General features: G+C 51.8%; 1 protein-coding gene across 3 annotated transcripts in view; it reads right to left on the reverse strand.

Moving 5' to 3' along the window:
• The window catches only part of Mideas (mitotic deacetylase associated SANT domain protein), a 66,621-nt gene that overhangs the window by 18,253 nt on the left and 32,985 nt on the right, over positions 1-15,383 (reverse strand). For all 3 annotated transcript variants that reach the window (XM_008764791.4, XM_039112308.2, NM_001169116.2), the window contains exons 2-3: positions 1,973-3,637; positions 668-967 (exon numbers count right to left, since the gene is read on the reverse strand). In XM_008764791.4, coding sequence (XP_008763013.1) covers positions 668-967; positions 1,973-3,397 — 1,725 coding nt within the window. In that variant the 5' untranslated portion in view covers positions 3,398-3,637. The remainder of the gene's footprint in view (positions 1-667; positions 968-1,972; positions 3,638-15,383) is intronic.

The following is a 15,383-nucleotide window of genomic DNA, read 5'->3' on the forward strand; positions in this document are numbered from 1 at the left end:
TGATGGCTCAGAACTGAACACACAAGCAAACACTTCTATATTGCAGAAGCTAGCGCAGGACCTTCCCTAGGAGCCATTAACGCCTCCTGACTGGCAACGAAACAGATCCACATCCTAGGCTCTCCCTAATGACCACCACTTCAAACTACCTCACACCCTCTGTGTGCTTTAGTGCAAGTCTGATTTGGGAAATAAAAATCGTATCTCCCTGATAATTGTAAAGATTACCATGCTCGGTGGTTAAAAGTGTTGGCTGGTCTTTCAGAAGACTGGGAGTCCATTCCCAGCACCCCCACTGTGGCTCATACTCCCCATAACTACGGCTCCAGATGATCTGCTCAGGATCCCAAGGTCACCACGTGCGTGTGGTAAAGAGTCACAAAATATAAAACTCTTTTTAAAATTTTACTGGGCCAGGCATGGTGACACACATCTTTAATCCCAGCACTCAGAAGGTAGAGGCAGGTGGATCTCTGTGGCCAGCGTGGTCTACATAGTTAAGTTCCAGGACAGCCAAGACTATATAGAGACCTTGTCTCAGGAAAACAAAAGAAAAAAAAGGAAAATGGTATCTCCCTGGGTTACTTGAAGAACTCTACGGTTTCCCTTGGAGTCTGGGATTAGAAGCATCCCAGCACTGGAAGAGGTGGGGGACAGTCTTTCATACCTGAGCTGCAGTATCTGTCCCGGGCACTCGGGTAGACCTCCTGCGGGTTACGATGACCGACGGCTTGTGGTCAGTGGGGAACTGCTCAAGACCCTTCCCATCCTCATCAGAACCTCCAACTTGGGCCACCTCGGTGGGGCCCACGGTCCTCACAGGAACAGACACGGGGATGATGAGGGGCACCATCCCACTCTCCTCCCGAGCTCTCTTGGCAGCTGAGGCGGGCTCAGAAAACTCCACACCACACTTGGCAGTTGAGGCCAGCACGCTTTTCCGCTTCTCCTCAGAGCCATTGGCATCCTGGGTAAGAGGGAGATTGGGGGGATGGCAGTGAGGTTCAGAAGATGAGCCCCTGTTTCCTGACCCAGGAATCCCATGACCATTCAACCCAGCAACTCGGCCACCTACTGGTTGCTCCTTGACGGCCAGCCTGGCCTTTTCTGGACCGTCCATCCCTCTTCCTGTACACTTCAGATATCCTCCTCAGCCTCCCTCTGCCTGGTTGTGCCACCCTGGCCTGAAGCATCGGCTTCCAGGAGGTCATCGGTCCACAGGTGGCCTGCAGATGTCTCATCTAGCCTACGGGGTGTGGCACATAACCAAGCATCTCGCCGTAGCAAAATGAAGGAAGGGAGGGCTTTGCAGCTATTCCCTCAGCTATCTGACCGCAGTGAAGACTCAAAATTCCGTAGCCTCCTGTGTGTCAACCTGGACCTAAGGCAACAGAGGCTGCAGCTTCTCAAGAAGCAGAGAGTGAATGCTGATCAAATGGGGGTGGGGGTGGGGGTTGGACAATGTCTCTCCTAAGTGGCTCAGCCTCTTTACAGGAGCCTGGGACAGGTGACATCCATACCCTTGCAATTAGGTTTGAGGAGAAGTCACTTTCGAGCAAGTACAAAATAAAACAAAAAAAAATCCAAGGTTAACACAAGCGCTCAAAGTCTGACTGGTTTTTCCTTCCTTTCTGACTTTAAAAGATGAACTTTATTGCAATGTGACTTCCTACTCCAGACTACAGTTCTGTATTTTGATGTGCATTGATTGCATCGTGTGCAATCACCAGTGCACTCTCTTGCATCTCAGCACCCCCTGCTACTTACTCCCAGTCCTCAAGTTCCACAGGGAGAAGTCATCAAGGACTTTCCTACCCTCCAACCGTCCGCGCCTGGAAACCTCGGCGTCCCTGCAGATATGGGTGCCTCGTGCAGGGGAATTCTGAATAAAGAGCTTTCCTTTCCTTTAATAATTGAAAGAGACCTACCCTATAAACACCCCCCACCCCCAACAGATGCCGCCCTTTCTCACCTGCAGAGAGGCCAGCTCCACCGCCTTCTGGGCCAGGGTCAGCAAATTAGCTTCCTGGGACGCCCTGCGTCTCCGCCTTGTGCTCTGGATCACCCCGCTTCGCATCATCTGCCCACAGTCCCCGAGGCCCCCTGCCCTCGAGACCTCCTCATTACCCACGGCGGGAGCCTCCCGCTCTCGGCCATTGGGTGCCAGTCTGTCCCCATCCACCAGCAGCTGCGACTCCCGGAGTTCTAACGGGAATCCCAGGGCTTCGGAATGGGGCTGCCCCAGGGCGCCTGGCGGCGGCTGCTGCAAAGACCAGTGATGGAGGAACAGATTGCTCGTGGGCTCCTGTCCAGGTTGGGTGCCAGCTCCATCGAGGGAGTTGGAAGGCAGAATCCCCTCCTTGGAGAGACGGCGGGAGCGGCGCGGGAAGGCCATCTGGGGCTGAGGTAGCACGGGCTGTGAAGCAGGGTCCTGCAGGAGGGCCTTGCGCAGTTCTGGGTTGTGGGGGAACGGGTAGGGGGCCATGCCGCGGTGAGGCAGGTGAGTCTGTCCCAGGGGCCCGCCCGGTGCCAGGGTAAAGTCCTGGTGCTGCTGTGAAGGCGGCTGATGCATGGGGTAGTAGTTCTCAAATAGCTGCATGTGGGGCAGGGCTGCCGGCGGCTGCTGCTGCTGCTGCTGCTGCTGCTGCTTCTGGGGCGGGAAGGAGGTGGTGGGGTTAGAGGGCTGAGGGCCCTGCCGGAAGACCTGGCGGTTCACCTGGTGGCCAAATGCCAGCTGGAAGGGTTGCAAGGGCAGTGTCTGGTTTGGGGGTTTCTTGGCTGAATGATAAGAGTTCAAGGGCGCTTGGGGCCTCCCCACCTCCAGCTGCATCTTCTGTGGCACCATGGGCTGCACTGCGTTTCCATAGTGATCCAGCTGTGGACCCCCAGGTTTGTTCCCCTTCAGTGCCTCGGCGTGGTTATAGTAGGGAGAGACCCCCACACCTGGATGAGGGCCCCCTTTGGGTCCACTGTAGAGGGGCAGGTGATTCCACGTGGAGTGGGGTGGGGGCTGGCCAGGTTGTTGCTGCCAGCCACTGTCGCTGATGCCTGCACCTCCCCCACACTCCAGGCCCCGCCCTGGAGTCATCACGGAGTTGGGCCACTTTACTGAGCTGACCTGGGCCTGCTGGGACAGCATGGCTGCTGTGGTCCGTTCAGATCCATATACCACACTGTTCAGCAGAGCCAGGTTGTTGGGAGGAGATAGCTCCACAGGCTGGGTGGTGGAGGCGACCCCCGCGGGACCTTCGTGGGGACCGTACTGTTCCTCTTTAGCTCTGAGGGACTGTGGTGGAGCCTGCAGTGGTGGTGGCTGTTCCTTAGCAGCTGGCTCCTGGTCCCCATAAGGACAACGCTTGCGCTTATTCTGAGCCTTGGACTGGGCCTGGAGGTTCATGGTGTGGCCAGCTAAGCCTGACAATGAGACGTCCTTCAGCAGATGCCCATCCCTTGGGAGAAGGTCCTGCTGGAAGCCTGGCCCCAGTCCAGTAGCCAGGGAAGGCAGAAGAGGGGCAGAGGAAAACTCAGGAGCCCTCAGGCAAGAGCCGAGAAACGTCCACTGGTCCTTCCTCTTCTAGGGAGAGTCTTGAGCTCAGCTACACTTCCCCAGTCATGATGCTGCACCAGGTCCTGGAGCCTGCAGAGGAAAAGCAGGGACAGTGTCAGTCACATGACCCCGAGATATGAGCACCAATGTCCCCCTGCCTCAAGTCACGGAGGAGCCCCGTACATGGGGGCCAGGAATCCAACAAGGCAGCAGGATGAGGTCTCCTCCCTCTTCCAGTCCCACCACCTCCTGGCTAGACTCGAGACTGCTGCATTTGATTGTGTAACGTGTACCCTGTAAAGAGACACAAGCCGAGGGGTCAAGTGTTGCCTAAGCCCCAAGTTAAACTGGGAAAGGAGAAAACAAAGGCTACACTAAGAACCTTGTCCTATTAAACCAGGCTCCGGCACTGTGCAGCCTGGGCCCGTCCTCCCAACGAGGCTGTCTACACAACAGAATTTCCCAAGGCCACTGCCCCCTCCATTTGAAGACAGAGCAAGTTAGGGGACAGGGACTATTCCCAGCATGGCCACCCGTCCTCGGTCACACCAGGCTCTTGCAAAGCCCACAGGGCCTAGAGAGTTAGGCTTGCAGCCTTTTATGCTGAAGCCCATGGGTGAGGCCCCACCCCTGGGAAGAGTTGCTGGGTGGAGCTCTGGCTGCCAGAGTCTTTCTCAAACTAGCACAGAACCTGTTTTGCAACCCGGGCTGGATGAGGGCCCAATTTAGTCTAGTAGCTGGTCAGCAGCTGTTGTGGGCTGCCACCTCCTTCCCAGTGGCTGTTAGAGTGGCTGGCTAGAGCTGAGTAACTCAAACATGAAGGGTGCAGAGTTCTAGACCTTAGGCCCTCAAGACTGCCGGTGATGTAAAGTGTTCAGTTCCTTGCTCTACCGTGTTTTGAGGATGACGTTGCTGAGACAGGGGCTTTATTGGTGCTAAGCCCATATGCAAGTCAGCCAGATTCCCCATCCCCCTCTAAGGTGATGTTTAAAATGAGTTCTATTGGCATTGCCACAGAATAGAACCCAGGCCTGTATTTTACAACAGGCGCAGCTGCTTAGCTTTGCCACTAAGTTTCTGTTCTTTCTTCAGGTAACATTTTGTTTATTTGTTTAGTTGGAGTTGGGTTTGTTTTCGTCTGGGAAGTTGGTCAGAGTAGGAGGGATACAGCCCACCTCTTCGCCAAGACTCTGGCCCTGGGTCGCTAAGGTAGGAAGGCTAGAGGTGGGCAAGGATGAATCTGCAGATCCTGGTAGGCTCAGCTCAGACACGATACAACAGAGACTATGATGGCAGGTGGAGCAATTCCCAGAAAACCAGCAAAGAACAGACCAGGCGTCATAAGTCCGGCCCACAAGAAGCCCCGCCCACGCCTAGCCCCAGTTCCCCTCCCTGGCACTCGGTGCTATCGCTGCTCTGCACGTTTCCGCGGCTCCAGCCCGGCTCCCTCCCGGCCTGGCCTGCCTGCCTGCCAGCCCGGCTGCCTGACTCACTGGAGGCCCCCTCCCGCTCTTTCACTTTCACCCAGCACCCAGAAGGGGAGCAACTTCCTCCTCCTTTCCTCAGCTCCAGGGCCTAGTAGACAGCAAGAGCGTTAGTCCAGTAGACAGGGAGAGCTTTAGCCCTGTTCACTCCTTTTGTTTTCATTTGTGGAAATCGCAGGGACAGAGGGACAGAGGGCTCTGTGTCACCCTAGCACCAGCAGTAAGGGAAGAATTTGGACAAGAGCTCAGAGATCAGGGCTAGAGCACCTCTTTGAACAAATCTTTCTCTTGCTTTTTAAACTCCCTTTCTTGGGCAATCAGACCAATTCACAACAGAACTGAAAGCCATCCAGAGATGGAAAATCCCCCTGGGGCCTCCAAGATGAAGCTGAACTGTGGGACTGCGGTTCCACCTCTCAGGAGGAGACCCAAACCCAAGCCCGGCAAAATTAGAAATAAACGGGTGTCTACAGAAAGGCAGAGAAAGGAAGAACCTGTGAGGGGGGTGGAGACAGGACGGAGGGAAGCCCAGCAGGCCACGTGCCTCTAGGGAGCTGCAAGCTCAGGGATGCTCACTCGGGCACTTGTGCCTGTCACCTGGGAGCCACAGCATGGGCTTTGGGGGCCTGGAACAAGGGAAGGCCACGTGGCAGGCAGGCATGGGTGCGCGTGCAGACTTGTTCCTGTCAGAGGGGGCCTAGGCTAGGGGGACTGGCTATTCAGTGCCTGGTTTCGGGGTTTGGAGAACAGGAGGCGGAGTCTGGGAAGGGAGCTTCAGAATAAGGTAGCTCTTGCCCATGGGTGTGTGGGGGAGCAGGGGAGATTAAGTCTGAAGGTGGATCGGCTGTTCTGCACACCAGGGAGAGCCTACAACGCACCATACCTTAGATAGGGGAGACAGGGACGTGCTCAGAACAAGAGGCTGGTTTAAGGAAAGTTTCCTGCTGCAGAGGTCTCCACAACTATGCCCTTCCTGCACTGCCAAGAGGGACACAAGCATACAGGCCTGAGAGAAGAGGAAGTGGGAAGGGCAGTCAAGCTCTAAGTAGCTCAAACAGTAACAATGTAGTCAGCTTGCCTGTGTCAAGAGGGCCCAACAGACTTGGTGTTTTATAAATTGTATCAAGCACTAACGCTTTAACTCCCATTTTGTAGGTAAGCTAGGTAAAGCTTACAGGAACAAGGTAATTTGCCTACGGTCACACATGACTATGTCACAAGAACTTGAAGCCAGTCATGTCACACACAAGATGAAATCCTCAACACACACCAATCTGATCTTAGCCCCATGTGCTTACCGTTCCTTTAGGTCAGGGATTGCTGGACACCGCTCTTCTTCGCTAGCTCGGGCCAGCCTCCTCCTACTGTTGTTTGAGCTTTGGCAGGTAACCCTCTCCCACTCTCCCGAAACATAACTGAGACTCTCAATCTCCAGAGGAGCAGGGAAGGACCTCACCATAAAGAGGCAGCAGGTATAAGGTCCAGCTCCCGGAGTCACCACACCTCTACTTGGCTACGCTGGCCCACCTCAAGCCATGCTTCTCTAACCCTAGCACTTCTGGCCCTGCCTCAATCTTAGCTGCTGTGGTGGGGCTTTGAGCTCTCAGAATATATTGGTACCTCCCACCCTTGCACCCGGACTGAGCCACTTCCTCTCATTTTGCCTGAACCTCCCTCCCTCCCTCTCCTCTGCTCAGGTGTAAGCCAGTCTGACCTTCCTCACAGCGAGGAAGAAGGAAGCTACCTGCTCCCAAGACTGCCAGCCAATGGGCCAAATGCCCAAGGTTCAAGAAGTAGCTGTAAGGAGGAACCCAGGCAGGCAGGTCACCCCTGGGACCAGTGGCAGGGCCTCTGGCAACAGATGCAAGAACACAGCAGAAGGAAACCCACAGCCACCATGGGGCCCCAGACACTGCAACCACTTTGTCAGTCTGCTTCTCTGGTCCCTTCCTCTAGGAGCCTCTCCAGTGCAAACTCTCTGACCAGGGAACCACAGGGAGCCCTAGGCTGAAAACAAAGCCAGTGTCAATACCAGTGGCCTGGGACCAGTGAAGGTCAAAGAAAGATCTATGGTGGAATGCATTTTCTCTACAGAAAGAAAAAGCAGGATGCGCCAAGAAAAAAAAAGTGGTGCTCAACCCACATGTGGGTTTCAGAGACACACGAGAAGGTTCTAAAAAGTCCTTGGGAGTACACTGTGTTAATGGTCACTATACTCTAAAGGTATGGCAGCTCTTCAAGTGACATAGCAGACCACTTACATGCCCAACTATGGGTAGCTCATCCAGGAGAATCCATTGAACCCTTCAACGTAAGGGTGGGGAGCCAGTCGTGGCCACTGAGAGATTGGGCCACTCACCAGACACCTAGGCCATTCGAATTGTTCATCTGAGACACAGGACTGCTGTGAGTCATAGGCACCAGAGAGGAGGTGCCCTGCCTGGTCCAAGATCACAGGCTCAATGCTGAAATGCGGGTAATAACCAGCCAGAATGCCCTCCTAGCCATCAGAGGGCTAAACAGTCCTATTCCAAACTATTATTTTATGTAGCTCAGGCTAGCCTTGAACTCTAGACCCTCTGACCTTACCCACCTGAGTACTGACATTATAGATACCCCACCCCCACTCCAGGTCCAGCTCAAGGAAGCAGGGAAATCAGAGCTTGGTGTCTCCCACCAGAGAGTAAGAAAAACACAGTGAACCCTACAAGACCTTAACTGCCAAGCAAGACACTAAGAGGTTGCCTTGGGGCAAAGTCTGAGCCACCTTCCCTGCCCCAAAGTCCCCAGGCTCTGGTTCCTGCTGTGTCTGCCAGCACTTCCTGCATGAAGACTATGGTCAGGCCTCCTCAACCTTCTTTCCCACTGCTTCTAGGCCTCTGACTAAGCCTTGTCCCTGCCTTCCCAACCTTTGCTTTTGGCCACACCCTCCCATCCTTTAACCAGTGCTTCCTTTGGGGAGCTCTCTGACCCCAAGGCTGGAAGACGGATTACACATCGAGCTTATCACATTGCCTGACCCTTGCACACACTAGCTCCCAAGTGCCCGGTTTCCTCACCTCTGCTGCAGACACTTGTGCCTAAACACCTGATTTGGAACTGCCTGCTCCCAAGGTCTGCACTTCAGAACTTACCCAAGCACAAGTGCACGCAGCCAGGTACTCAGCCTGGGGTCCTGCCTAATCCCGAGACCAGCATATCTCTCAGATAGACAGCAGAGCTTCCCGTGCTGCTGAGGTGATATAAAGGGCCCATGTTAGCTCTCCCCAACAACAAACACAGAGCCCATGTTCTCTCCAACAAAGCTAAATACAAGGCCTTCTCCAGTGGCAAGCCCATGAGTCATTTGCTCCTGGGTCATCATTCACTACCCCATACTACAGGCAAGCCACCTGGAAAAGTACCAGCTCCCCTGCCCTCAGGTCTTCTTACCCCTGCCTGGGCCACACTCAGGAACACAGGGTTTTAAGTCTGTTTACCTCATGACCTGACATAGTTAAGACTGGGTCTCAAGACACTAAGATGTGTCTAAAACACTAAAAGACCATGCCAAAGGGCTCAGCATGACCTAGCTGGCCCCCTAGCCTAGGGTCACTTTCTGAATGGCTCTTTCTCAGTTAACTGAGGTCTCTGGTTTCAACCAGGCTGGGTAAAGTATTTGGGGAAATGCCATCTTGGGGGGCAGTTAAGAGTTGTGAGGTCTTGGATAAACCTTCCTTCTAGACACCAAGTAGCTGTTCACATGTCATGTCCTACCCTCACTGCAACAAGGAGTTCCCACTCAGGTCAGAGATTTGTCAGGACCACTGTTACAGAAGCCCTGTTCTCAAGGAGTTTGCAAGCCTGTGAGAAAGAGGCTTTGATGTGTAAGGTATCCACGTTGCCTGCCACATGGTGCAGGGAGGGCAGACCAGGCAGGTCTATGACTGACCATTCCTCACCAACAGTCTCTGCCTCACTCTTTCCCCAGACCTCAGCTCAGAGATTCAGAGCCTAGGTTGACAGGCTGGAGAGAGATTCCCCAGGGTCTCAGTTAGCAAGCTAGCCAGCATTGGCCAAGGTTCAAACTCAATACAATGTGAGCTTTGACAGCAAAAAGGCCAACAGTGAGGTGCTTTTAAAGGATTATGTGTGTGCATAGCCTGATAGGATACTCAGGGCCCCAGCCTAAGCAACCACCTTAATTGTGTCCCTCCCTCTCCCACTGCCCCGCAAACACCAGCGAGATGTTCATGGGGGACAAGGATAACCAGTTTCCTTTTATGGGGGGAGGCTCATGCAGACAGAAGTGTACTGAGGTGCAGCAGAGAACCAAGCATCCAGACTCAACTGACTGACTGCTTGCCTACTAGACAAGGGTCACCACCAATTGTACAGGAAAACCCTCCCCAAAAGGCTCAAGGATCAGAAAGAGGAGAGTGACTCTGACAGTTACACATGCTATAAGAAAAGATAAGGCTGGGCAGATGACTCAGTAAAGTGCTTGTCACTCAAGTATAGAGTTTTCACGTTCGAACTCAGCACTCATATCAAAAGCTGGACACGACAGGGAACATGTAAGCCCAGACAGGAGGGCTCCTGGGGCTTCCTGGCCAGACAGTCCAGTCAACTACCAAGCTCCAAGTTCAGTAAGAGATCTGACTCAAAACTCAGGTAGAGATATGAATGAGAAAGACACCCAACACTGACCTCTGACCTCCACACTCACATGTGCACATGCACCCTGAACTCCAGAGCAAGAGAACACTGAGAGATGAAAATGGCCCTGTAGCCGTGTCCTCAGGCTGAAACTTTGGTGGATGGGGGTGGGGCAGGTTTCTAGTCTGTCCCCTCACAACACTCTCTTTTTTTTGGTTCTTTTTTTCGGAGCTGGGGACCGAACCCAGGGCCTTGTGCTTCCTAGGTAAGCGCTCTACCACTGACCTAAATCCCCAGCCCCTACACTCACAACACTCTCTATGCCCTGTGATACTCACACCACCAGAGTCTGCTCCAGTTCTTTCCTTTTGGAAAGGTCTGACTCCATAGTAGGTCTAGGGCAGGGCTCTCTGGAGGCTGCCTGCGTGTCCCAGTGCCAAGCTGGGCCCTGAGCCAAGATACAGAGGAGGCCAGTCACAGGGGCCTTGCTTAACGCCGCCCGCCCTGCCTCTTCCCCCACTGCACACACCCTGCCTGCTGCAGCTGTGCAGGTCTGCCTGGGCCCCTTCATCCATTCAACAGGCATTTGATGGCACTGGCTACATGCCAGGCTCGAGGGAGACACAGGAGACAAAGCGTAGCCTTTATCCTGTGGAGCTTCTAGTGAAGTGGGCAGAGACAGACAGAAACACGTATCAACTCCACTGTAGGGAAGGAGAGGATAAACAGGGCTTCTGCCCCTCCCTTTCGCCCATAAGTTCAGCCTCTGTAACTGTTAGCCAGCACACATGGTCCCCCTTACTGACTCTTCTTGCCAATCCACTTGCTGCTACTCCACAATGTTTCATGGGGCTCGAAGCGGATGGAGAGAGTAGTGGACGGCTTGTCGGGGAATTGGGTATCTGGTCCGATGATCTCCACTCACTGGTCCCTGCATTTGAGGAATTTAAGAGCATGGAAAGACACAGGAACCAAAGGAACACCAATGGAAGCCACACCCACCGCACAGACAGTACCAGCAGCTCTACCTGCATGTCCAGACGTTTATTTCCAACTGAGGCACGAGGAGAGGATGGCTCTGAAAAGTAGCCTATCCCAGAGTTCACAAGTGAGGAACCTGACTACCAACTCCAAATCATATGGCCGCTGCCGCTCCCCCATCATCACATCTGCAGCCTGACTGTCTCCTGCAGGGGTTCTCAAACCTATAGCACTTCACAAGGAGCCCGGAAGCCAATGGTGAGTCAGAGGCTGGGATGTGAAGCTCCCCAGGAACCATCTGCAAGAATGGTGTTCTGGGCAGAAGGCACAAGGCTCCCAAAGAGCCCTCTCCTGGGTGGACTTCGCTTCAAGAAACCTGTGTGACCATGACTCTCACAGAGCCCAAGGTCCAACCAGGTGCCTGGGTCATGGAGCTCTGAGATGTGGGCAGCATCTCATTATCTCATTCACTCCTCACTTTTCTCTGTTTAGTTTTACAGGCAAGGAATGGACTACTCAAAAAACAACAAAAAAAAAACAACAACAACAACAACAAAAAAAAAAACCCCACTTGTTTAACACGAATAAAGGCAGGAAGGGGGAAGTGTAGGGCAAGACATAAAAATTACATGGGAAAAATGAGGCGCATTCTTCCTATCAATAACCGCTTAAAATGTGAAGTATGAAATACTCCAATTAAAACGCAATGGTTGGCAGAATTAATTAATTAATTAATTTTGGAGGCAGGGATTTTCTGTGTACTCTTGGCTGTCCTGGAACTTGCTCTATAGACCAAGCTGGTCTCAAACTCAGACACCTACCTACTCTGCCTAAGGAACTCTGGGAATAAAGGTGTGCACTGCCGCCCCGCTCCCCACTCCCCACTCCCCACTCCCCGCTCCCCGCTAGGATTTCTTAAAAGGTGATCCAGTTTTATGTGGTTTACAAAGGACATAAATAGGTTAAAAATAAAGAATGAAATGAGACACTAGTCATCAGGGAGGCAGAGACAGGCAGGTCTCTATGACTTCAAGGCCAGCCCGGTCTACCTAGTGAGGAGTTTCAGGCTATCCAAGGCTGCATAGTGAAACTCCCATCTCAATCCCATCCTCCGCCCCAAGAAAAAAGAAAGAAAAAAAGAAGTGCTGCAAAGATGGTTCAGTCAGTAAAGTGTTTGCCGTAAGCATGAGGCCGGGAGTTCAGATCTCCGGCACCCACAGAAGCCAAACCCAGCAGCACATATTTATATGCCCCAGGGCTAGGAAGTGGAGACAGGAGGATCCCTGGGACTTGCTGGCTAGAGGACCCAGTCTAGCCAAACCAGAGAGCTTCAGGTTCACTGAGAGATCTGTCTCAAAAACTAAGGTAGGGACTGAGGAAGACGCCTGATGTTGACCTCTGGCCTTAACATACATGTAGCACACACAACCCCCCCCCACACCTGCCTACACATGAACACAAACATACATGTGCACCAAATAAATGTAAAAGATAAAGAATGAGGCAAGTGCCATTCAAACTGTACCAGACAGAACTGGACAGGGCTGCACAGTGTTTGGGTAAAACTGATCTTTAGACAAAAACTGTCACTACAGACAAATCGAAAACATTTCCTCTTGATAACAATGAAGAAACGACCATGTACGTACACAACATCAACAACAAAATTATGAAGCAAACACTATCAGAATTCAAGGGAGAAGCACTCAGTTTAACAGTTATCATCAAAGACTTTAACGTTCTACCTTTTTTTATTTTTTATTTTGAGACGAGGTTTTACTCTGTAACCCAAACTGATCTGGATGCAATCCTCCTGACTCTGTCTTCCAAGATGTGACTTCCCAAACCCGGCCTCGATATTCCGTTTTCAATAATGGACAATACAATTAAACAGAAAATCACCAAGAAAAAAAAAAAGAAGCTTAGATGAGACAAACCAACTCCATCTAAATGTCATCTATGCCCAAAGACAATGCCGTATACTCTCTTCAGAGAGTTCATTCACTAGAACAGATCATAAATAAAGTAAGTGCTAGTAGTTTTTTTTTTTTAAGTTTTAAAGACTTATTTATTTTATGTATGAGTACAGTAGCTGTCCTCAGACATACCAGAAGAGGGCATCGGATCCCATTACAGATGGCTGTGAGCCACCATGTGGTTGCTGGGATTTGAACTCAGGACCTCTGGAAGAGCAGTCAGTGCTCTTAACCCCTGAGCCATCTCTCCAGCCCCTGGCCCAAGTCTTAATAAATGTAAAAGGACTGAAATTATACAAAGTAGGTTCTTTGATCAAAATGAGGTAAAGTCCAAAAACGAATACTAAATCTGAGAAATTTACAGAAGACAAAGGTTCTAAGACCTGTTTGCATTCTCCTGGTCTGGAAAAAGTCACTCTCTCAACTGCTGCTCTCCACGCATGGCGGATCTAGAACATCTGCATGCACGTAGGTCTTTTCTTGCCCATTCCTCACAGCAGACACACTGATTCTGACCCCAAGCCTGCTTCCTGAATTAAAATAGCTTGCACAAAGCCACATGTGGTGGCACACCCATTTAACCCCAGTACTCAGGATTTCTCTGAGTTTGAGGCCAGTCTGGCCTGCCAGAGATAGGGGGGGAAGGGGGATGGGATTTTTTTTTTTTTACATTTTTTTAACAATAGCTTTGGAATGAAGCAGCCTTTGCATTGCATCTTGCAACTTTGTATTTCCTTGAGAAAAATGGTCAGAGCCCAGTACTTGCGGTCTGTAGCCAGTCTACAGAGTATCCTAAATGCACTCTCTGAAAGACAGGAGCTAACATTTACAGAACCCCTGAAGCAGGCTCCCGACAAACCCTGATTCACAATTCATTCTTATGAAGCGCAGAAGGATGGACCCGGCCTTTCTACTGAGGGAACTCAAGACTCTTCTGTGACTGTGGCAGAAGCAAGATCCCAGCGCTGCATGCCCCCAAGGTCCCTCCTCTTTCCACCATCCCACACCTGTGGCTCCCAGAAGGAACAAACAATACTTCTGAGAACGCTACAAAGCCAGTATGGTCTCTGTCCCCCTCCCACTCCATCCCCTCTTCTTGGGGAACATTTTCAGCCAGGGTGTGGTATATCACACTCCTCTCAAGAGATGATCCAAATCTTCTAGCAATAGATCCCTACTAGGGATGCTGATGAGAGGCTCCTGAAGGGAGAGGAGCCCAGGGAGTGCACAGGCAGTGGGGAGAGGAGCCTACACAGATAAGCTGGAAGCACAGGTCAATGGGACCTCAGTCAGGTAAAGGCCTCTCACCATGTCAAGATGGCTTCCACCTCACTCCAGAGCCAGCTGGCAAAAAAGCGCTCAGCTGGGGAAGCCGAATGGGATGTCCATGTTCCCCCAACCTAACTCCTCACTCAGCACAGTAATCCAGAGAATGACATTTGTCTTCAGACACAGAGCCAGGAGCATACCAGGGCTCCAGAATCGAGGACTTCAAAAACAATGCTTCATGACTTCATTTAAGAAGGCCCCAGCTCGGGGTTAGGGATTTGGCTCAGTGGTAGAGCGCTTGCCTAGGAGGCATAAGGCCCTGGGTTCGGTCCCCAGCTCCGAAAAAAAGAAAAGAAAAGAAAAAAAAAAGAAAAAAAAGAAGGCCCCAGCTCGGCTGGGATGTGGTGGTGCAAGCATTTAATCCCAGCACTGGGGAGGCAGGCAGATCTCTGAAAAAAACAACGCCCCCCATAAGAAAAGAAAAAGAAAAAAGGCCCTAGTTCTTGGCAAGACACCAAGGAAAACCTGAAGCCAGGGTTAATCTACTACACAATTAGAGCTTTATCCGTGGTACTAAGAACTCCTATTTAATCCTCAGCAAACCTGAGGAAAAGTTCCAAGGGGTCAGAGGTCAGGGAAGAAAGGCATCAATGGAGCTAGGCCGGCCTGTCTCAGTAACTCTTTCTGCAAACTTTCTCCTTGAGACTCGGGCTTGTGGCTCTAGTTTGAGTTGATGGAAACAAGACCACCAGGCAAACAGAAGCCTCCACAAGACTTCTCCCTGCAGACTGTGTGACAACCATGCTGATGATCTGCAAGTGTGGCTGGCTGGGAAAGACCCGGTAGGTAAGTAGCTCCTTAGAGGCTACAGTGGTTCCCATGCCTGGGGATCCTGTGGAAGATCTGTGTCTCCCTTCAGGAGCTGCATGACTCCCATACTTTCCAGTACTAAACCCACAAGTGCCTTCAAAGTAAAGCCTGCCCTCCCCAAATCATCTGATACCCCTTATCCGTTCCCCTGATGCCCTGACGTCTGAATCGAACCAGTTCTGTGCTTGAGTTCCTACGCAGCTTCAGCCCCAACTCCCCAGACATTGAGCCTCAGATGCACGCCCAGGAAAATCCCATCTCTGTGTGAGGTTCCATGGCTTCTTCTGAATTTAAATTTGTAAATAAAAACTGTTCATGGCGAATACTAAACAAGGGAGAGGGAGGTTAGCAATCATACTCCAAGATCTCAACGGAAATCTGCTTCACAGCCAATGAGACCAAGGCCCAGAGAGATAAACTGACCATGGATTCATGGTCAACTGCCTCAAGAACATACAGATGGCTACTTGAATAGAGCTGTGGCCAGGGCTGCCAAGTGGATGCCCTCACATTTGGCACCTGTCTTAGTCACTGTTCTATTGCTGTGAAGAGACACCACGACCAAGGCAACTCTTACAAGAGAAAGCATTTACCTGGGGCTTGCTTACAGTTCCAGAG

This window comes from Rattus norvegicus, chromosome 6, assembly GCF_036323735.1.
Source record: "Rattus norvegicus strain BN/NHsdMcwi chromosome 6, GRCr8, whole genome shotgun sequence".
NCBI lineage: Eukaryota > Metazoa > Chordata > Mammalia > Rodentia > Muridae > Rattus > Rattus norvegicus.